At 41.1% G+C, this 21,725-nt stretch overlaps 2 protein-coding genes across 4 annotated transcripts in view; both read left to right on the forward strand.

The window, feature by feature from the left end:
- The first annotated feature begins 159 nt into the window (after positions 1–159).
- zfand4 (zinc finger, AN1-type domain 4) lies at positions 160–12,344 on the forward strand. Its single transcript, XM_077582498.1, has 10 exons — positions 160–474; positions 2,062–2,393; positions 4,684–4,759; positions 5,153–5,220; positions 5,295–5,481; positions 6,204–6,348; positions 7,361–8,527; positions 9,060–9,114; positions 10,743–10,860; positions 11,429–12,344. The coding sequence occupies exons 2-10, from the start codon at positions 2,210–2,212 to the stop codon at positions 11,562–11,564; spliced, it is 2,136 nt and encodes a 711-aa protein (XP_077438624.1). The 5' UTR covers positions 160–474; positions 2,062–2,209; the 3' UTR covers positions 11,565–12,344.
- Positions 12,345–14,687: 2,343 nt separating this feature from the next.
- Positions 14,688–21,725, forward strand: part of marchf8 (membrane-associated ring finger (C3HC4) 8) — a 64,909-nt gene continuing 57,871 nt past the window's right edge. For all 3 annotated transcript variants that reach the window (XM_077581457.1, XM_077581458.1, XM_077581460.1), the window contains exon 1: positions 14,688–14,987. The gene's annotated coding sequence lies outside the window, so the exon portion shown is untranslated. The remainder of the gene's footprint in view (positions 14,988–21,725) is intronic.

Below are 21,725 nucleotides of genomic sequence, written 5' to 3' on the forward strand. Positions count from 1 at the left end.
CTATGTGTCAATCAAACCTGCGGCGCGCCTCTTTTCTCCTACTCATCAATATTCAAGACAGCAACTGGTTACACCTGGTGTCAATCAAATGCAAGCCCCTCCTCCTTGCAACAATTGGTTACTTCCTGGTGTCAATCAAACTCAGCCACGGAGGTGCCGTCTCGCCCTCCCCCCGGTGTGAGTGACAGGTACGACGGCGTCGCGACCACGGCGACCTAGCGCAGACGCGACCCGGGTTCGTTCCGTTTGTGGCGTTGAACGTGATGCAATGCTCTGTTTTCGCGAACGTAACGCCGCCCACGACAGCGACACCGGCACACGGGGAGCGAGGACAGAGCCCACGGGTGTAGCCTAGCTCGCCGGCTAACTAGCTCGGAGCGGTAGCCATTGTTTGAGTTGTTGGCTAACATGGCAACGTCGGATAAGGACAGCAGCGTCGGCTAGACTGGGGAGCTCGCCGCCTTGTTATTCACGGTAAGCAACACTTTTACCTCTTCCCTTAAAATGTTTAAATACCGCGTACGTGACCTTTCTCTCAAATTAAGCCGCTGGAACGGCGTATAGACGCTTGCTTGCTATTGAACACGGTTGCCTTAATTAACCCACTTCGTTGCTGTGTTAACGCAATAGTTGACTTTTGCTGCCTTTTAAGTCAGTGTAGCTTGTAAGCGCATTACTAGAGGGCATTGGGCATCTACAACATCCCGGCGAAGGCCTCGTTGATGATCGAGCATCCCACAGAGAAAGCAAGACATCCCCTAATTCCCCATTGTGTGCAGTATTGCATTTTAAAGCCCCTGTAATCGGCTATTGTGCACCGGTGGCCACAACATTAGGTACACTTGTCCACCAACCCCCAAACAAGGATGACGATGACACAAAGGTAATGGCATGTGCAGCTTTGTGTGTTCATTCACAGGCCAACACCATCGAGGGTTTGATTGATGCTGTTGTAAGCAATGTGGTTTTTAAATTGCATCAAGCTGAGCTTTTCATAAGGTCCCCATCTTTGGTCAACTAAAAATACCTAAAAAAGTAAAGTGGTGCCTTGACATGCAAGTTGAATTCATTCCATGACCAAATTTGTGACTAAATGCACAGGGTATCGACTTAGATCATGCCCCCACCATCAAGAAATGAATTCATATGCTGTTAATCCGTTCTAGCACGACAAAAAAAAAAGGAAAAATTTGTTCAATTAAAAAATATTGCATTATTGCAAAAACAAAGTTAGCTCTGACTGCAATTATCGATTTAGCTCAATTATTCCATTGGATAAAGCTTTACTTTGCATTAATGTTTTATATGTTAGCATAATTATGTATTTGATCTAAATACACGTATAATACATGTATTTTTTGTTTGGTTTGACTTTGACAGTAAAATCCAGCGGAGGTGACAAAAAATGTTTGAAGCCCTTTTAAAAAAGAAAATAATTGCTAACTAAATTGATACTGATTCGGAAGTGATTAAAGTTCTCTGGCATTAAACAGGGTTCATATTTTTGTTAGCATTCTAAGTAAAAATCGGCCAAACGACAACTTGATTCCTTAAAAAAAAAACATCTGGAAGCCGTGTCACTATCTCGAGGCACAACTGTATGTTTACTACGATGGTCACGGAACAAATTTAACTTGTGTCTCAAGACAGCAACGTATTAAATGACTTCCCCATGACCATGTCAATCAAAAGTTAGCACCAGTGTTTTTGGAAAAGCCCTATATATTTTACTCTTCCTCTGAATTCAAGATATGGAACACATGATGTGGGTGTATCACTGTGCTGAGTTCAAATGGCACCACTGAGAAGGTCTCCTGCCGCACATCTGATCTTTTACTTCTGGCCAAATCTTTGTACGTGTCTCTGAATCTTTCATGAGGCCATTGTACACTCGGACTTGCACTCAGGTGCACCTTTTTTTTTTTTTTTTCTTTAGTTCCAGAGCAGCGCTTTCTCCATCTTGTCAATGTACCTCTCGATTTAAGATGAGTGTTTAAATTACACTTGACCTGCAGATCTGATAATATAACACTGTTTTTGTTTGTGTTTTTTCCTTAACAGTTGTGGTCATCCCACATGATGAGTGACGGTCCCCCGGCCAGGAAGCACAACCTGCCCCTCTCTCCCTCAGCTTGGGCCACATCTCCGCTTTGGCTACCCTCCTAAAATCCCCCCTCCCTCCCCACCCGACCCCCGGGCGCCGGCCGAGATGACCGACAGGAAGGAGCCTCCCTTCTTCAACGACGACCGCGTGGGAGCTTTTCACCACCAGCTTCCGCTGTACGACCCCATGGAGCTGTACATCGAGACCCTGACCGGGACATGTTTCGAGCTGCGCGTGTTGCCCTTCGAGGCCATCATCTCAGTCAAGGCCAAGATCCAAAGGCTTGAAGGTACGAGTAAATGTGGGGAAGAAAGCGATTTTAACTCATTCACTGCCATTATGGACGTCAAAAATTCCATCCATCCATCCATTTTCTTAGCCGCTTTTCCTCACAAGGGTCGCGGGGGGTGCTGGAGCCTATCCCAGCTGGCTTCGGGCAGTAGGCGGGGTACACCCTGAACTGGTTGCCAGCCAATCGCAGGGCACACAGAGACGAACAACCACACTCACAATCACACCTAGGGACAATTTTGGAGTGTTCAATTAACCTGCCATGCATGTCTTTGGAATGTGGGAGGAAACCGGAGTACCCGGTGAAAACCCACGCAAGCACGGGGAGAACATGCAAACTCCACCCAGGAAGGCCGAAGCCCGGACTCGATCTCACGTCCTCTGCACTGGGAGGCGGACGTGCTAACCAGTCAACCACCGTGCTGCCCCGTCAAAAATTCATTTGAACTATTTCTATTAGTTAAACTTTTTTTTCTTTCACTGTTGTTAACAAGAGTATGAAAACCTAGAAAAAAATATTGTACATTTAGAACAGATATAACATTTGTGATTAATCGTGAGTTAACAATTGAAGTCATGCAATTAATTACAAAAAAAAATGACGCAATTTAAGAAAAGAAAAGATTATTAAAAATTAGGGGCGTCAGGCGATTGCATTTTTTAATCGTAATTAATTGCATGACTTCACTAGTTAACTCACGAGTAATTGCAAATTTGATATCTGTTCAAAATGTGCCATAAAAAAAATAGGTTTTCATACTCTTGTTAACAAAAGTGAGAAAAAAATTTCAACTAATAGAAATAGTTCAAATGAATTTTTGACGTCTGTAGCCGTCAATGGCAGTGAATGAGTTAATGTCCTTAATGAAGCATCCGCATTTCAAAGCTCAACGGGCTCCAGTTTGTGAGCGCCAGTGAGATTCTGACCTTGTTAAAAAAAAATACCTCCGTGCTGTGTTTATGCGAAGAAATGCGCCAGCCAGTGTTTTTGTGATGGCGCACACCACTCCCACTCCCAAATGGTGGCTTGGCTCCAGTGCCAGGTCACAGAGTCCACTCGCTCACTTCATTTGCATTCCCAAGATATCTCTCTCGAGATCAGCCCGCCATTCTCACCATTTCCTTCACTAGACTCTTACTAAATGGAAAATGCATTTCTAAATAGATGCTTTAGTCAACCGCAAGGGAAATTCACTGTTTTAGTAGCCTTCACAATGAAAACGACACACAGCAAAAGCATGCATATTGTATGACTAATATTAAAAAAACGAGGAAAATATTAACTCCTTCACTGCTCTAGACGTAGGCTTGATCACTGTAGATGGCGGCATGGCTTTGGATTTGAGATCAAATCCGATTTTGAGGAGGTGGTATAGATTACGGGATGAATCTCATCATTTACAAGGGAGACAAATGCCAACATTTTGAAAGTTTATTGCACCTCACATTCAGTGCGGTATAAACGATGTGTGTATCATGATTGTGAGACGCGGTTCCTTGAGTGAATGACAAACTGATGTTCAACTCAAGTCAGTATTGCTCACGACGCGTTTCTTAGTCGTACGTCTGTAAATACGTATTTTACCATCACCCTTTGCTTTTAAATATCTTCAATTCTTTTGTTTGTAAATGCCTTTGAATGTTGTATTTTTAACGATGTGAAGCACATTGAGCGCAAACTTGTGTGCTATATAAACATAAAGCTACCTTGTCATATATTGTTATGACATGATAGCGCCACAGTGTTGCGTGTCCATGTTTGTCAGTTCTGCCTTTTTTTATTTTGTTTAAATCTCCACTTTCACTTGACATAAATAATATAATGCTCCTCTTCTTTATGTTTATCACTCATCTCATGTCTCTGTCATATTGCGCAAGATCTGAATGGCAAAATTCACAACAGGTTTCGAATTAAGTTTACCAGTAAAGGTTATTATGCTGTAGTGCATTTAAGGCTCATCCTGAAATTTCACCCCAAAACCGAAAATCCCTAACTTTCTGTGAGTCGCATATGTTAGTACCGATTGCACTTTACCATCTTTGATAACTTGCCAGCGAGATTGAACTATCACATCATTCATCTCTAACAATTTATAAAGACACTTTTTTTTTTTAAAAAAAAGTATAACTGGGCAATAGATGAAATCAGGTCTCCGTTTGCAGTAGCATTGATCTGTCTAAAGGGGGCAGTCATGAATCAATTTTAGTAAGTTGAACTACATATGCTTGTAAACCTGTGGAGCTCCGTATTGATTTCTCCTATGGCCCGTTTGTGTGCGTCTGTAAAGGAATCCCAGTTACCCAGCAACACCTCATCTGGAACAACCTGGAACTGGATGATGAACATTGTCTACACGATTACGGGTAAATGTTCCCTGCCTTCTATCTCCAACCCCCCCCAATTTCCTTCACACAAAATCCACTGTAGCCGCTATTCAACCATGCTTAATGAATGACTATCTTTTCATGTCTCCCCGCAGCCGCAATGATTCGTTGTCATGTAGGCCTGTCATTTAATTTGTTATGTGGCCCGTTACAGCACCGCACGCTTTGTACTTTTTGGAAATGAAACCTGATGCGTTCTATAACAAATGTTACACTTGACGTACTCGGTAAACATTCAAATCGATCTGGAAATCAGATTGTTTCTACATTTTTACTCCCAAACATGGCCTTATTTGCTCCTTGGCTTCTGTTAGAATTTCCGTACTGCTGCATTAATAGTCAGCGTGTGTGCTTTTTTTTTTTTTTTTGCAGCATTGCAGAGGGCTGTACTTTGAAGCTGGTCTTAGCTATGAGGGGAGGTCCAATCAACACCAGAAGGGGTAAAGTAAAGAAAGGACGACTTAAAAGCTGGACACGGGTCTGTTTCCTCAAACTCTTCTCTTCTTTCTCTCAGTAACATTGGAAGATCCCGTGAAAGATGTGGTGGACTCGATGGAGGGTGCAAAGGAGGAGGGTTGGGAGAAGAATTCAGCCAACAAACAGGTCACGTTTGTGGTCTACCGCGAAGGCGATCAACTCAACTTCTTCCGCGTGGTGGACAGGGGAGACGGTTCCCTCACGCCTCTGTCGGAATCACTCGGGTCTGCATTCAAATACGGTTAACTCAAATTTAGAAAATACTCATCAGTAAACTTGTACTCTGTAATATTTGTATAAAAATGTACTGTATTTAACAAACGGGTTGCAATCCGTTTCATGTTTGAACAGCATTGAAATAACATTTTAAGGCTTAGTGTTCCATTAGTATTACATTCTTCCATGCTTCAAGTGTGAAACCTAACCCGAAGTAAAACATCTTATATTATATATTTCCATCAAAAATTGATCTTTAAAAATCGATTTTTTTTTTTAACACCCCTATTAGCTCATTCACTGCCATTGACAGCTATAGACGTCAATGGCAGTGGATGAGTTAAAGAATTGAAAAAATTAATCGTCTGACGCCCCTAATTTTTAATATTTTATTTTTTTAAATTATTTTTTTTAAATTGTAATTAATCGCTTAACTTCAATAGTTAACTCAAAATTAATCACAATTTTTATATTTGTTCTAAATGTACAACAAAAAAATTCTAGGTTTTCATACCCTTGTTAACAAAACTGGAGAAAAAAAAGTGAAACTAACAGAAATAGTACAAATGAATTTTTGACGTCTATAGCCGTCAATGGCAGTGAATGAGTTAGTAGGTAGGTTATGCTGGTGATAGAATTGCATACAAATTCAGGTTATAAATGTTCGACATAGGACCAGAATGTTGTTTTCGACCATTTTACATATGTGCGCCTCTTTTTTTTTTTTTAGTGCCGGCTCCGTGTACAACATGTACACGGAAGAGGACAGCAGTGGCGAGCGTTCTGCTGCTGCGCAGAGTTTGGAAAACTCCATCACCATGAATAAAATGAAGTTGCTCAAAGCCAAGATGGAAGACATGAACATCAACAAGAAGGTACGGCAGAAGTTTGTTTGAGAATTAGTGCATGCAAAAGTAGAAATCTCCAAATCCAATCTTACACATTTTAAGTAGTGGAAATGAGAGGTACTTAAATGCTTTAATAACATCTGGTGGCACAAGTTGCGCTTGACAACGTTAACCCAAAGAACTACGCTCACAGTGCAGACCTTAACAGTATTCAGGACATTCTGCTTTGTTTACATTGGAGAATTCTTAAGCAGAAACGCCTTCATTCCAGTGTATATCTAATTAGTGGTGCAAAGGATCAAATCAAAAACAAATATTTTGATAGTGGATTAACTCATTTGCTCCCCAAAAATTTATAAATACGTTCTATTTATAATGTTTTAAGTTTCCCAAGGACGTATTTGTTTTTTTAATGTTTTTTTTTTTTTTTTAATTTATGCTAGAGCATACAGAAGCCTCTCAACTGCACTAAACGGTTTAAGCAATGGTAGTTATTACAAAAACGGCCAGGAGGTGGCAGCAGAGTAGAAGAGTTCAACCAGGGCCATGTTGAAAACAAGCTGATTTACCCACAGTTCTAAGCAGATTAGTGAATAATGATGAAACTTGAAGCTATATTCTAATGCTAATTGCTGCAAAATGGAAACAAATAGAAATACACTTTTTTCCTGATGAAAGAAGACTCTAATCTTTCCTTTTGTAGGTTCCATGTTTTTTATAGCAATACAACGCAATATTCTGTGGGCCTTGCAAACTCATTCAAAATCTAGTAAAACCGCCTGGAGCAAAGGGGATTGCTTTAGTGAAAAGTCCTGGGAGTGAATGAGTTAATCGTTTGGACACCTTGATTCATATAAAATTGTCAGCCAGACTCAACAGTAATTCCTCAGATTTTTGTAGTCCTCCATGAAACTGGACTGGATATATTTTTTTTTAAACAAAGTAAGCCATTTGCAAACATCTGCTTTTACTTTGTAAAAAACATTTTAGTGACCAAACCAATAAATATAATTTGTTTGTTCTGGTCTTGATTCTACAGCCGAAGAAGACGAGTAAGGCAAAACAACGCCCCCCCGTCGGTCTCCATCCCTGCGGCGGCCACCCGACGCCTTCCATCACGCGACTCCATCAGCGCCTCTTGCGTTCGCTCCCTCAGATTAACCCGTCTCGCCAGCCCAGTGGACATCTACCTCCCATAGCGGACCAAGAACTGCCGGACGCGCCTCCGCCCGCCGCTGCTGCTTCCGCTACCTCCCAGTTGCCCGTCCCGAGACGGCCCTCTCCCTCTTTCCCCTCGCCGTCTTGCTACATGCTTCAGGAGGAGGAGTCGTGGGAGACGTGCCTGCCATTTGCAAAGATTCGGCCCCCTCCCAAAGTCTCCCGCTTGGACATCGGCGGCACCAGGTTGATGAGGGACTGCGTGTACCCTCAGCTTCCTCCGCTGTGCACCAGGAGTTCGCCCGAAGCCGCGTTTGACCCGCTCAAGCCGGTCGGCGAGGCGGTCGGGGTGAGTTTACTAGACGAGGCCGGCGGGCTGGTGGCGCCGCCGCAGACCGCCGCTTCGTTTGGCGAGCTGGCGGACCCCTTGAGTCTGGATCTGTCGCCTCAATCCGAGGAAGCTTGTCGAGCTTTTGACGTTGGGGCGCCGCACCAACTGCCGCTGCCCCCCTCCCCTCTCAGCACTTGGACACTCGGGAGCGGCGGCGGCGACACCCTGACCAGCCGGGCGGATATAACGCAGCTCAGCACTTCCTTCCATTTAAACCCTCCGTCGCCCTCTTCCAGCTCCCCAAAACCACGTTTTCAGCCTTTTGACTCCCCACTCCCCCTTCAAGTACATTCCGCAGCACAGGTGAAACCGGGCAGCCCGTCCCCTCTCCCGCTGTCCGGTCACGCAGCTCGCCTGCGGGGGGTAAAGGTGGAGTCTCCCGGCAAGAGGTCCGAGCTTCTCTCCAAAAGGGAAGCCAGAGGCATCACGAAGATGGCCAGCCAAGCCTGTAGAGAGCAACTGGGCTCCCTGAGCAACCCTGCGCTCCTGGCGTCGCTCTCGGCGAGGCCCGTGGACGGAAGCGGCGTGAGGAGAGGCGGCCTGGGCCTTCCCCTGCCCCCTGCTACTCCCATAGGACAGGGCATCCTGGGACCCAGGCTGCCAGGGCTGCCTCAGGAGGACGTCGCGCGACACCGAGCTGCAGCCGCCTCGCACACGGTGAGCGTAGATGACCATCTGTCTTTGTTTTGTCACTTCACTCTGGAGTAGAACATTCAATTACAAGTAGGGCTGAATTATATTAGAAAATATTATCATTGCGATTTGATAATTATTGTTTTTTCAAGCTCCCTTTCCCATGTATATTTTTTAACAAAAAAAAAACCCCAAAAACAATAAATTAATTGTGTGTCGAGGAGGAGCTATTTTTAGCCCGGGCTGGTAATTGAAGTCACAGTCTTTAATGCATCATCTAATCTATAAGCCATTTATTTTTTTAATCATCATCCTGTAAAATGAGTTTGAAATGAAGTGATTTGGGATCTTTGTTTTTAGAATATTAACAATTTAAACTTTTAATGTATGCAATAATAATTATTTTGATTTGGGGGTTGTGGTTCTCGAGCTTGACATTCATGTGTAGTAGAAGAAAAAAAAACATTAAACAGTATTTCCTGTTATTAGAACGAAAAACAGATTATTTTCAGTGTAATTGAGGCCCCCTTAAATACTTGACCTTTTGTTTCCCCAGGCCAACAAATGTCTGGTGTCCGGCGGCGGAGTCATTCCTCCATTTGGGAGAATCGGTAAGAGACGCAGAACTTGCAAATCCGTTAACGTTCCTCTACTAGTATTTAGGCACCGCACAGCTGCTCCCACCACACACCGTTAGCACCGTCTGCCATATTTTCTATACGTTGCATTCCTTCCTCACAGGGCGTGGCTGCCATTCCTCTACACAAAGGAACTTGACTTCCATATAATGTTACAGCAAACGTGCTGTTATTCTTCTTTTTTTTCCCCATGTTTCGCTTTTGCTGTATTCTCTTTATCTGGCTGTCTGTCTATCAATTTCTCTCTTGCTATTCCTGTCTGTCTGTCTCACGCGCTCTCTCTCACCCTCATCCCTTCTCTCCCTCCCCAGTATTTCAAACTCCCTTTGAACAGGAAAAAATGTTCAGCATCAAAAGGCAAACAAATCTACCATTCTGCATGACCAATCAGCTGAAGAGCACACATTAAAAACAGAGAGAGAGAGAGAGAGCATTCACAAAACATTTTAATCGGTTCCTTTTGCAGACGAAAATAAGGTTCTAAGAAAGTGTCCTCACAAAGACGGGCTGTTTTTTTTGTGGAAAGGCCTATAGGTTAAAAGTATTCATCATTATTTCTGAGGACCGACATCTGCATACAGCGGGTGGTTCGAAGTTTACATACGCTGGCAGGATTTGTGAAATATTGGCTTTTTTGTGTGCAAAATATGACCGGGATCATCTCATTATTTTCTTTATGGCTACGTTTGTTTAATGATTGCATTTTTCTGAAATGCAACGATATAGATTTACTACACTCTGATTTTGTTGTCAACAGCCAACAGTCAAAATATTGTTTTTATGTAAAAACAGGAACAGGCCTTTTGAAACTTCCTGTGTGAATCTGTGTATGATTTTTTTTTTTTCCTATTATGAATTGAACTACTGGGCAAAAAAAAAAAAAAAAAAAACTCCCTCTTTCATGGAGCTCTGTTCCAGGTTGACAAGTTGTACTTGTGGAAGATTCCTTTTTGTCATCAATTTCACTGAAGATGTCCTCACTGCCGGTCAAACAAGTGCAGTCTCTTGCTGCAGGCGTTACGCAGCAACAGCACTGATCCAATAAATGTCAGATTTGTTGCAGACCCAGGTGCGCAAACGGCAATAATAATCCAATCTAGGAGCCATTACCGTTTTATCCGCCTTCTCGTCCTACTGTGAGCTGCTCATTATCCTCCATTCTTTTTCTCGGGGAACAATTTTGACACACTGAATATAACCATAAGGAGTCACACAAATAAAACGCCGCTGCACAAACAAAGCAATCTGTAGAAATCCAGACTATTGATCGCACGCCTCTGCTTTCGGGATATGTTTGAAGATGGCTACACTTGTTTTGTTTGTTTGTGGCTTTAACACAGTGGTAACTTTGAAGGTCAAACATCTACAAGCTTGTATAATTTGGAGTCAAAATATCTCATCAGGTAATCATGTTAGCCGTCAGCGCAACTTGCTAGCCATCATTCTCATTGCTTTGCTGCCATATGCTTGTCACTTGTGATCATAACACAGAAGATTTTATATTACACAATTAGTTGCTTTGATTTATTTTTGCGTGACGGCAACATTCACCGTTAAAGTTAAGGGGTTCAATGATCTTTATCCTTTTTCTTTTCTGCAAGGAACGACCACGTACCACCTACCTCCAGTCAAGGCCCCCGCGGGCGCTAAGAAGAAGAGTTCCAAGCACTGCTTCCTTTGCGGCAAGAAGACTGGCCTGGCCTCCAGCTACGAGTGCAGGTACGAGCGCTCACCGCCGGACTTTTAAGTCCAATCTGCTGCCAGTGTACTCGTCAGACCGCTATGCCCGTGGGCTATCTCGGCTTTGCTAAATGGGAAAGCTCGTCTTGCTATCGAGGCTAACAGTTTAGTCAACTGTTTTAACGCCTTTGATACACTTGAATCATTCTCAACTATATATATATATATATATATATATATATATATATATATATATATATATATATCAATTAATAAAAATGCTCTGCTCTCACATTTGTTGGAACTCTCCATGCAAGCCAGCGAGACTTCCTTGTTCGCGGACCCGCTCACTCGACAAATAAAAGGCAGTTTGCAACAGCAGAGCCCAACCCAAGATGCTCTTAGGACCGCCCCCTCAGGACCGCCCCCTCATTTGAATAACATTTCAACCTGGCAAATGTTACAAATACCAACTTCAATTATTATTTTTTTTTTTATAATTTGCAATCCCCAGACACGACTTGCACCACATTGTTGCCGCACTAAAAACAAAGCACTATGATTTTCTAGATGTGACAAGAATATCTGCGTTTGATTGGTCAATCAGGTGCGGCAGCAACTTCTGCGCCGCTCACCGCTATGCAGAGACGCACGACTGCTCGCACGACTACAAGGGGACGGGGAGGCGCTTCCTGCAGGACGCCAACCCGCTCGTCAGCGCTCCCAAGCTGCCTAAAATCTAGAAGGGCCTTCCAGAAAACCACTAAGGAGGACACGGTCAGCCTGGACGGACGGACGGACGGACGGACGTATATTATTCACCGACGTGTGCTTTGGGTTTCTTGTTTTTGTCCCTCTCTCAGCCAAGGTGAACTCTCCTGTGAAAAATTGCGGACAAACAGCAGATGATCAATGTGAAAGTGTTGCTTTTATTTTGTTTGTTCATTGAAGTCTGTGCACGTACGTTGGTTGTTTTTTTTGCAAAAAATCTGCTGCATGTTCGGACATAAAAAAACAAACAAAAAAACAAGCGCTGATTGATTTCCATTGGGCAAGTCGTGGCCAGATGCACTTTAGAAATATATTTAAACTTTTATTCTGGGCTGAGGGGTCTTTTTTTAATTTTATTTTTATTGATGTCTGTGTTTGTCTCATGAAGTGTTTGTTGTTATTATTTTTTTTCAATTGTATCCTGCGCCTAAAACGTCTTGTCTTGATACGGGCACATGCAGAGGACCACACAAACCAACGACACCCACGTGCGTGTTCATAGTATTTATTCATGAAATATTTAAATTCAAGTATGCAGTTTGTCGGTTTGAATGCCAGTTATAATTGAGGATGGGGAAGACAAAAGGGACGGGATCTTTAAATGTCTTTTGCAAGTAAGGTGGTTGCCATAAAAATATTTTTTTTTTGTATATTTTCTTTTTAATGCTCAGCCGTTGCAAAAATCTTCAATGCTGTCATATCTGCAGGGGTTCGACTTTAAATAAAATTTCTTTCCTTTCCTTCAGATACAACCACTTGTTTCTAATTTATTTCCTCGAATAATTACAAGGAATCCTTCAGATTTATCCACTTGAGTCAATGAAGTGTTTCCCATAAGGGAAATAAAAAGCAGGTAGTAAAAGCTTATCTCAGTTCATAGACTGTTTTTCGGCCCGTATAACCCACTTAATCTCTGTTGCTAATCAAGATGATGTGGAAGGCCTAGCGCATGTTGTAAATGAGTTCCCTGCACACTCGTGTGTCACACTTTCAAATAGATTGAGTGTTGCTAACCAAAACGACACCGATAGAAACCTGAACGGATAATATGTGGAAGTCATCGCAATTCCTTGCTCAGTATTAAAAGAGGATCTGTTGTCATGCGGAGTCCGGCGTCATTCCAGAACGTGTGGTTGCTCCTGTTGATAACCAAAACAGCAGCACCTACAGAGTCACACAAAGTGTGACTTATCAGTACAAATAAACAAGTTCCCTCCCTTAAATACAGATTCTAATGTTATGTGAAATCTTAAATGACCGAGTTGACTGATAATCTACTCTATTGCTAACCAAAACAGCAGCAGCCATTTTGCTGCAATATTCACATTGGAACAAACATTATCGAGTCATACCTCAAATTAAATCTCTCAATGGCGGCGTTATCGCAGTGGACTTATTTGGGCACTTGTAGGCTTGTATGTGGACATATTGACATAAAGATGCATTTTTGCTAATACTCGGTGAATTGTTTTCAACCAAGCTGGACATGTAGCTGCCTCCAAATTCCCTTAATAGTTGTCGACTAATACTGACTCATTCTTGTGGCGGTGATGTGCTGGTTACTTAGCAACAAGATGACATCTTTTCTTGTATTGATCCCAGATGTATAAAAGATAAGACAACATAGTATTTTGCCACATAACATAAATTATGGGGGGGGGGGGGTGGGTTGTGCTTGGCAGGTGAGTCATGAGGAATTGGTGGCGTTGGTGAGGCTCAGTTGTTTACACTCTGTCTCAGCCTCAGACAAAACCTGACCGGAGTCACGTCTCGGTGTCTGGACGGACGCTCTCCCTACCTTTCGTGTTTGCAGTGTTTTGGCTGTGAGATAATTGCGTTGTGAATAAACAGTAATTGACCTTGTGGAGCTGCGGTGGTCATGCGCTGCATGCTCTGCATCCAAAATAACCCCTGTCTTATTTTTTTTTATTATTTTTTTTAATTGTATATATTTGTCAGTTTTTTGTTTTAATTTAGCTTTTATTAGTTTTAGTGTTAATTGTATTTTTATAGGGGTATTTGTAGAGTGCAAGATATATATATTTATATATGAATGAAATAAAAATACTCCATATTTTTGTTTTTGCCCATTCAAATTAAAACCAATTAAAACACCTGATTTCAGTGTGTTGAAAAAAAAAGTGCCTTCTAGCACTTTCTGATCCTAATCCCTGGATTTCATGCATCCCTGTGACGCCAAAGACACATACATGCATGGCAATTTGGCAAACTCACTTCAGTGGGGAGAACAGAGGCTCCGTTGTCCCGCCCCAAGGACGATGTGGCGGCCTGCGCATTCGTAATCAGGCCTAACACACGGACAAAGATGCAAGATGATGCAATCCTCTGGTTAATAATTCATCCTCCGACATGCTACTGTGGGTTGACTACCTCTCTGGGTCACCTTTTTGGATGGTCCTACTGACCATAAGTCTACACACCCCTGCTTAAATGCCTGTTTTGGATAGTCCAAAACAGACCAAGATAAATCATTTCAAGACTTTTCTGCTATTAATGTAACCTATAACCTGTACAACTACAAAAAGAAAAAGAAAGATTTTTTTGGGGTTGCACAAGTGTGCACACCCCCTTATAGCTGGGGATGTGACTACTGTATATGCTCAGACTTGACCAATCGCCTGTTAAATGGAAGTTCAGATGTTCAAGTAGGCTTTTCTTGCCATTGTTTGCTTTCTAGCAGAAGCCTGAAATAATCTTCCTAATGGGGGCCCTAACTAGCTGTTGCTAGCTTGTGGTTAGTCGGGGGCACCGAGAAACATCGGATACTGTTCCACATCAATGACCTAACAGTAAACCTTTGTAGACACTTCAATGACACGATGGGATTCTCTCAAATGGGGTCCCCTGCAAACACCGTCATCAGTTTTCAAATGATTGCTTTCCATTCCTTGAAAAAAAACCCGTTTTTTTCTTATTCTGAAAATTTGACACATTTACCTTTTAAGAAATATATTTAGAAAAAGAAAATATGTGACTATTCGTAATTTGTGGGAGCCCCCCCTTTTTTATTTTTATCCCAATAGATGTTTCTTCTCCTTTTCTCACGCCTCCTCCTCTTGCTCTTCTTCGTCGTCGCTCTTCGTCCACTCCACGTGAACGCGGAAGTGGGTGACGCGCCTCCACACGCAGGTTCGACTACCGAGCGACTGACGTGGATTTCAAACAACATCACGGCCACGCACGGCCCGCGACGACCAGTGTCCTCCTTGGACTTTGTGACGACAAAGAGGGAAGCGCCAGCGAGGCGACCGCCGGACGCCGAGGAAGAGGCGAGGAAGACGGCTACTGTTGGCGTCGCTTGGTCGCTCCACCGGTTCCGGACGGAGGGACGGTGGTCGTTGGATATTAATCGAGCATTTCCGTGGGAAATTAAGGTAGGGACATTCATAGTTATTACAAAGCACCAATAAGTGTTATGTTGCGTTATATTGTTTTAAATATTGTTAAAGGAGGCTCCCATTCGATTCCACTCAGCATTTTATTAGGTACACCTGCGCAACATAATAAGATATAATTGTTTGTTTCCATTACAAACGAATTATATTGTTGACTTTTGAGGCGTATGAGGAAGGTGTTAATGAATAATGTTTATGATTGTGGTTGTTCGGTCGCCTCCACATCTCGCAAAATTTTAGCAACAGCTTCCCCCAGTATGATGCACTGCAGTTTTTCCATACAACTCTCGTTGGAAATGCGAGTGGTGAGTGGATGGATGGATGACGGATGGATGGATGACGGATGGATGGATGACGGATGGATGGAGGGTAGAGAGGGCTTTGTTTCCCGGTGGGACGCAGGCATGAATGAGTAAAGGTGGCTTATTACATTTCATTTGCTTTTCTGTGGAGTGCAACAAAGCTTTAATGCTTTATGGAATGATTCTGATGATGGCAATGATGTCTATGCTTGAAGGTAAAATGAACACAGGAAGGAGTGTTTTTTTTGAAAATGTGTTTTTTTTGTTAGGTGCAACAATTGTCTTTAAAAAAAAATTAATTCAAACAATTAGAACTTTAAACCGTTAAGTTTTTTTGCTACCGCAAATTAAAAAAAATTAAACTCCCAATTATTACGTTTTTTTTGTAAAACTCAACTTATTGCAAAACCTGATTTTGTTAAAAATTTCAAAATAAAAGCCCGCAAATATTTTTATTTTATTTTTTGTTATTCTCTAATTTCTACTTTTGTTGACCGATTCAAAACCATTCCAGGTCATTGTATATCATTGCATGTCATTCAGTATCATTTCATAAATTTTCATTCAGCCTCTCAGCCTTCACATGCAATTTTTCCAGAAATTGCATTCTGTTTAAAATAATGAAAATCCTTGGATTTTCATCCACTCAACAGCAATATTCAGATTTTTATCGTCTTTCATGATAGCAGACTGATTATGTTTGTGTTTACTCAAAATAAGACACTTGCAAACATTTGCTTTTACTTTGAAAAACAATCAGCAACATTATTTTTTAACAATTACACCAAACCACTAAGTGAACTCTAATCAGTTTGTTTTCCGCAATGATTTGAAAGACGGGCCGAAATTTGAAATTGAATAAATGCTCTCTAATTTTTTAATAGGGGATGGAAAGTAAAACCGTTTAAGTCGACGCTGGAAAAAACAAAACAACTTTTATTGGAATAACTTGATCGTGACGTTTCCCTTCTACTCTCTAATGTGGCTACAACTTAACAGCGTATTAGACCGCGTGGAACCACTCTGCCCCTCAGTGGCCAAACCGGGTACAACATGAACAGCGTTCCAAATAAAGGCACACACCGACAAAGGCAAGACAGTATAAAATAATTGAGATAAAATCGATTTTGGGACATTTAAAATCGATTCTGAATCGTACTAAATGAGAATCGATTTTTTTGGGCACACCCCTATTAAAATATTCTGGCAGTACATGATTCATTTTGGTCCAACCAACTTTCTATTTGAGCTGAAAGGACACCCTGAAGTGCTTCCTTGGCTTGTTGTTTGAAATTGAGCCTCATGCGTACAAACTATGGATGGGCGCTAATGTGGAGTTTTGCAGTCAAGCGGAGAACGAGCCCACAGTGTGTGGTGAAATCAATGGAGGGTGGTGGTTTGGCTTCCAGCTGATTGTTACGGCGCATCTCGCGTTTCAGCGGGCTGCACGGATCATCTTTCATCCCGCCGTGCGCCACGTTCCGGGCCTAATCCTTTTTAAACGGCTCGCGCTTTTCAGTTGGGCCACCGCTTGTTTTCTTAACTTTAAAAAAATATATATATTGTTATGGTATCACGGTGCAGGCTGCAGTGTGGCGGTCAATGGTGTGATTGTGCAACTGTCATCTGTGTTACATCATCGCCGTTGCCGTTGGTTACGCTGTTGTGTGAGACTTGAAGGCGAAGAAGGCATCGTTGCATGCAGAGTGGTTTTGGTTGTGACCTCCTGTCGAGATCTTTTGCAATTCCAGCCTCTCTTAAGCATTTCCACAAAGCCACTTGTGGATACTAGTACGCAAACAAACCTTACGGGTGGGCACGTGTCACGCACTAGTAGCCTCCAGGATCCTAATAGTTTAGTACTAGTAGACAGTGATTCTACTAGTGCACTGTGGTACATGAACATAACCTGTGTATCATTTCAATAAAGGCACAAAGCTGTTTGAGTACATATTAGCTAACCTTGATATCCATCTTAACCCATTCACTGCCATTGACGGCTATTGACGTCAGAAGTTCATTTGAACTATTTCTATTAGTTTAACATTTTTTTCCACTTTTGTTAACAAGAGTATGAAAACCCAGATTTTTTTTATTTATTGTACATTTAGAACAGATATCAAATTTATGTTTAATCGTGAGTTAACTATTGAAGTCATGCGATTAATTACAATTAAAAATTAGGGGCGTCGGGCGATTAAAATCGTAATTAATTGTATGATTTAACGAGTTAACTCACGATTAATCACAAATTTTATATCTGTTCTAAATATACAATAAAAAAAATCTAGGTTTTTAAAAGTGGAAAAAATGTTAAACTAATAGGAATAGTTCAAATGAATTTTTGACGTCTATTATCGTCAATGGCAGTGAATGAGTTAAGTATTTATGTCTATGTTCTCACTAGTAGAACAACAACTAGTATCACAAATGACATAGAATTCTACTGGTGAAGTGCTAGTGCTAACATTTAGCACTGTGCTAGTCAAGCGCAGATGTCAGCTAGTGCTAAATAGGGGTGTGAATTGCCTAGTACCTGGCGATTCGATTTGATTAATCCCGATACGAATCCGTAAATCGCACAATTTTTTTTTTTTTACTCAAATTTAGAAAATACGAATCAGTAAACTTGTACATGAACACTGTAAGATTTGTATGAAAATCTGTTTACTAAATTGAATTGAATTGCGCACTGTAAAATCGCGATATATCGGCGAATCGATTTTAGTGCTAACTGCTAAGTTTACTACCAATATGTCAAAGTCACCCTACTAATATGTAGAAATAGTGGATAACAATAGAAGCTTATGGTCATGTCACATGATTACTTGAGAAAAATCAAATAAAAAGTGAAGTTGTCCCAAGCAGGATGGCGTTGTCAGCATATTTGAAGCAGTTTTGTTTAAAAAGGGAGTCAAAGAGGGGACTCGGGAAAGATCCCTGAGGTATCCCTTAGTTTAGGATGAGAGTGGAAGAAGTGCTATTCAGAGGTGTGTTGCTGAGAAAGTCTCGTATCCAAGTATAACAGTGAGATCTAGTGGGAAATAGTGTGCTGTACTAGTGAGGAGAAAGAGCGTAGGTCCGTGGACCTTAAAATGGATTTCAAGGGTATGGATGGGTTCCATATTGAATTTGAAGTGCACTGCAGCAATCGGCACCACACAGTCCACATAATTCAGAACTGTGCCTGAGACCTTCCCTCTATTTAACTATTAATATAGCAGATTGCGGCCGTTCACCCACGTAAGAGCTAAGACAGCCTTGGCGGAGGTCTCCGCCCTGTCCACCGCTCTTGTTGCCTCTTTCATGCCTCCTTACACATGACTAATCCTGCATCATCACATGGGATTAGCGCGTATAGATTGGCTGCGATCCGCCCTCCTGTTTCACTTCGCCTTTTTTTTTTTCTTCTCGCAGGCAACAAGCTGTGCGCGCTAATTTTGCTGTCGTGCTGAAAGACACAAAAAGATTGCTGTCGGTGGAACTGGACTTGCTGCCGTGTTGCTCAAAAGAGAGAGAGAGAAAAAAAAAGTTGCTTTTTTATTTATGAGCTGCTTTCGCCTTGTTGCGCTTTTATGGCCACCTCTCGGCTTGCTGGATCATTATTGGGACCCGAGCACGCGCTGCAGACGGTCCTCTTGAAATTGCTTTTGTTTTAATCACGATTATTTATGTTTTGCAACCTAGCCTCCATTGTATGCTAAGAAAAAAAACTATGTTTAAGTGAGTTGAGGACAGTCGCTTCAGAAGTATGTGGTTTGCTGTCATCTTGCTGTCGAGGAACTATGTTGATGTGAATTGAGGAGCTTCATTTTCATGCCTTTGGTGTCTTGCGCTAGACTAGTCATGATCGGCACAAAATATGGCAAAATGGCGAGCTGAAGATGACGCCGTCCACTCCTCACTGGGGGCGGAGCTACATGGAGGGCCACCCCTTGTCACTCTCTGGCCAACCCCATACCAAAAGGAAAATTTTAGTATCCATGATTTTTCTTCATGATGATGATGATGATATTATTAATATTATTAAAAATGCTATTAATTATATTATTGTTTTTATATTATTATTTTATTTTATTTATGTGCGTGTGTGTGAACGATTTCTATTAGTTTAAAAAAAAATTCCCCACTTTTGTTAACAAGTGGATTTCTTTTATTGTACATTTAAACAGACGATTAATAAAAAAACAATCTAATTAATCACATGACTTCAATAATTAACTCATGATTAATCACAAATTTTATCTGTTCTAAATATACAATTTTTTTTAAGGTTTTCATACTCTTATTAACAAAAGTGGAAAAAGTGGAGAACTAATAGAAATAGTTCAAATGAATTTCTGACGTCTATAGACGTCAATGGCAGTGAATGAGTTAATTTTATTAGAATAATATTTTTGTTTTTATATTATTTATATTTATTATATTAGATTTGATTTATGTATTTATAATTATTATTATTATTGATTATTTTTGTTATTAATAACATTATTATTAATATTATTTTATTTTCATTTATCATATTAGATTTTATTTTTATTATTTTTTTTTTTTTTTAGAAAATGACCCAGGCCACGGCAATGAAAATGTTCTGGCTACGCTCCTGCTCCTCACGACCTCACCTTCACGACCAGACTGGCCGCGCCCGTTGTGAAAAATCGTACCTGCTCATGAGCGTTATTGAAGGCGTCAGCCGCCCCGACGGAACGCCGGTAATGACAATTTCCAAAAGGGCGCGGCGAGGACCAAGACTGAAAGACTGAAGGCGCCCGCAGAGACTATTGTGTGCTTGCAAATGAACTCCGCGCTTTCTGTCTTTTGAGCTGCGTCAAGTAAGGAAGTAATTGCGAGGCGGGAAAGAATCCAATCCCGAGTACACGAAGGCTCCATTAGGAGCCGGCTGCCGCCATTGTTGCGTACAATAGCTTGCGATGGCGCAAAGTGCCTCCCCCTCGCAGATGACAACAGAGGAGTTTGACAGCTTCAATTGTGCGCCGCCGAAATCACTTCAGTCAAACTCACTAACATGGTTCGATAAAATTCCCATTTTTATCCGCTCGCAGATGTGTTGCATTTTTAGAAATATATGGAATGAAAATAATCTATCTCAAAGCATCGTTACCCATTGAAATAAATAGAAATGCTATTAATGTGTTCCAGCCTCCCACATATGTTGATATACCGTTTGTGTTTAAATATCCGTTGCTTAACTCATTCACTGCCATTGACGGCTAAAAACCATTAATTTGAACTATTTTCATTAGTTTAACATATTTTTTCCTCTTTTGTTAACTTGAGTATGAAAAGCTAGATTTTTTTTTTCACTGTACATTTAGAATAGATATGAAATTTGTGATTAATCGTGAGTTAACTAGTGAAGTCACGCAATTAATTACGTTTTAAATTTTAATCACCTGACGCCCCAAATTTTTAAATAATCTTTAAAAAAATATATATATTTTATTCATTCACTGCCATTGACGGCTATAAACGTCGAAAATTCATTTTAAGTATTTCTATTAGATAATCATTTTTTTCCACTTTTGTTAACAAGAGTATAAAAACGTATAATTTTTTTTCATTGTATATTTAGAACAGATATCAAATTTGCGATTAATCGTGAGTTAACTAGTGTAGTCATACAATTAATTATAATAAAAATTTTTAATTGTCTGTCGCCCCTAATTTTTAATAATCCTTTTATTTTTACAATGAATTTATGGCAGTGAATGGTTATTGATGGTTTTCGTTTTGCATTGTGTGTTAGCATTAAGCTAGCAGAAGGCAATGTTGTGTGGTTGCTTACATTGACAACGTGTAATTATCTTCAGTAAATTTCGACAGGGAATGGCCTTTTTTTTCTTTTTCTTTTTTTTTTTGAAGAGTTCTATCAGATAAGCCAAAGCTTTCATCTTTCATATAAAAATCCCAAAATGTCCTCTTCCCATTTTATTTTATTTTCGCCCCGAGCTCGTTTTCAAAATGTCAGCATCAGACTGTTGTCTGTCTGGCTCAGTATCGCTACCGCGGCTGCTTCCACCCCCGTCGCTCCATTCTTCTGCTTAATCTCTCAAATATTATTGATTGCATTCCGAGAGGAGACAGGAAATGAATATGGCCAATAAAGACAAGGAGGGGAGGGGAAATGGCGTCTTCATAACGCTTCCTGTTCCACTCGCAGCGTTTTAATCTGGATGTGGGTGGTCGTGCTTTAATCCTCCCAAGTACACCCTTCAGAATTTTTTGATGACTGACAAATATTACAGCTCAGTGTACTGTGTGTAGATCGTAAAATAGCTATAGCGACCAGTTCTTAAAAAAAATAATAATAAAAAAAAAAGCCAAGTGTGCTTCAAGCTATTATAATCACTCCCATTAGAAGTGTACTGTAACACAAAGTACGCTAACCTATGCT

The sequence above is a fragment of the Vanacampus margaritifer genome, chromosome 12 (assembly GCF_051991255.1).
Source record: "Vanacampus margaritifer isolate UIUO_Vmar chromosome 12, RoL_Vmar_1.0, whole genome shotgun sequence".
NCBI lineage: Eukaryota > Metazoa > Chordata > Actinopteri > Syngnathiformes > Syngnathidae > Vanacampus > Vanacampus margaritifer.

Excerpts from the sequence above, each read along its gene's own strand:
- zfand4 (XM_077582498.1), top strand. The coding sequence starts at position 2,210 with ATGACCGACAGGAAGGAGCCTCCCTTCTTCAACGACGACCGCGTGGGA. Across the intron at positions 6,349-7,360 it reads ACATGAACATCAACAAGAAG|CCGAAGAAGACGAGTAAGGC; the intron begins GTACGGCAGAAG and ends TTGATTCTACAG. Across the intron at positions 8,528-9,059 it reads CTGCAGCCGCCTCGCACACG|GCCAACAAATGTCTGGTGTC; the intron begins GTGAGCGTAGAT and ends TTGTTTCCCCAG.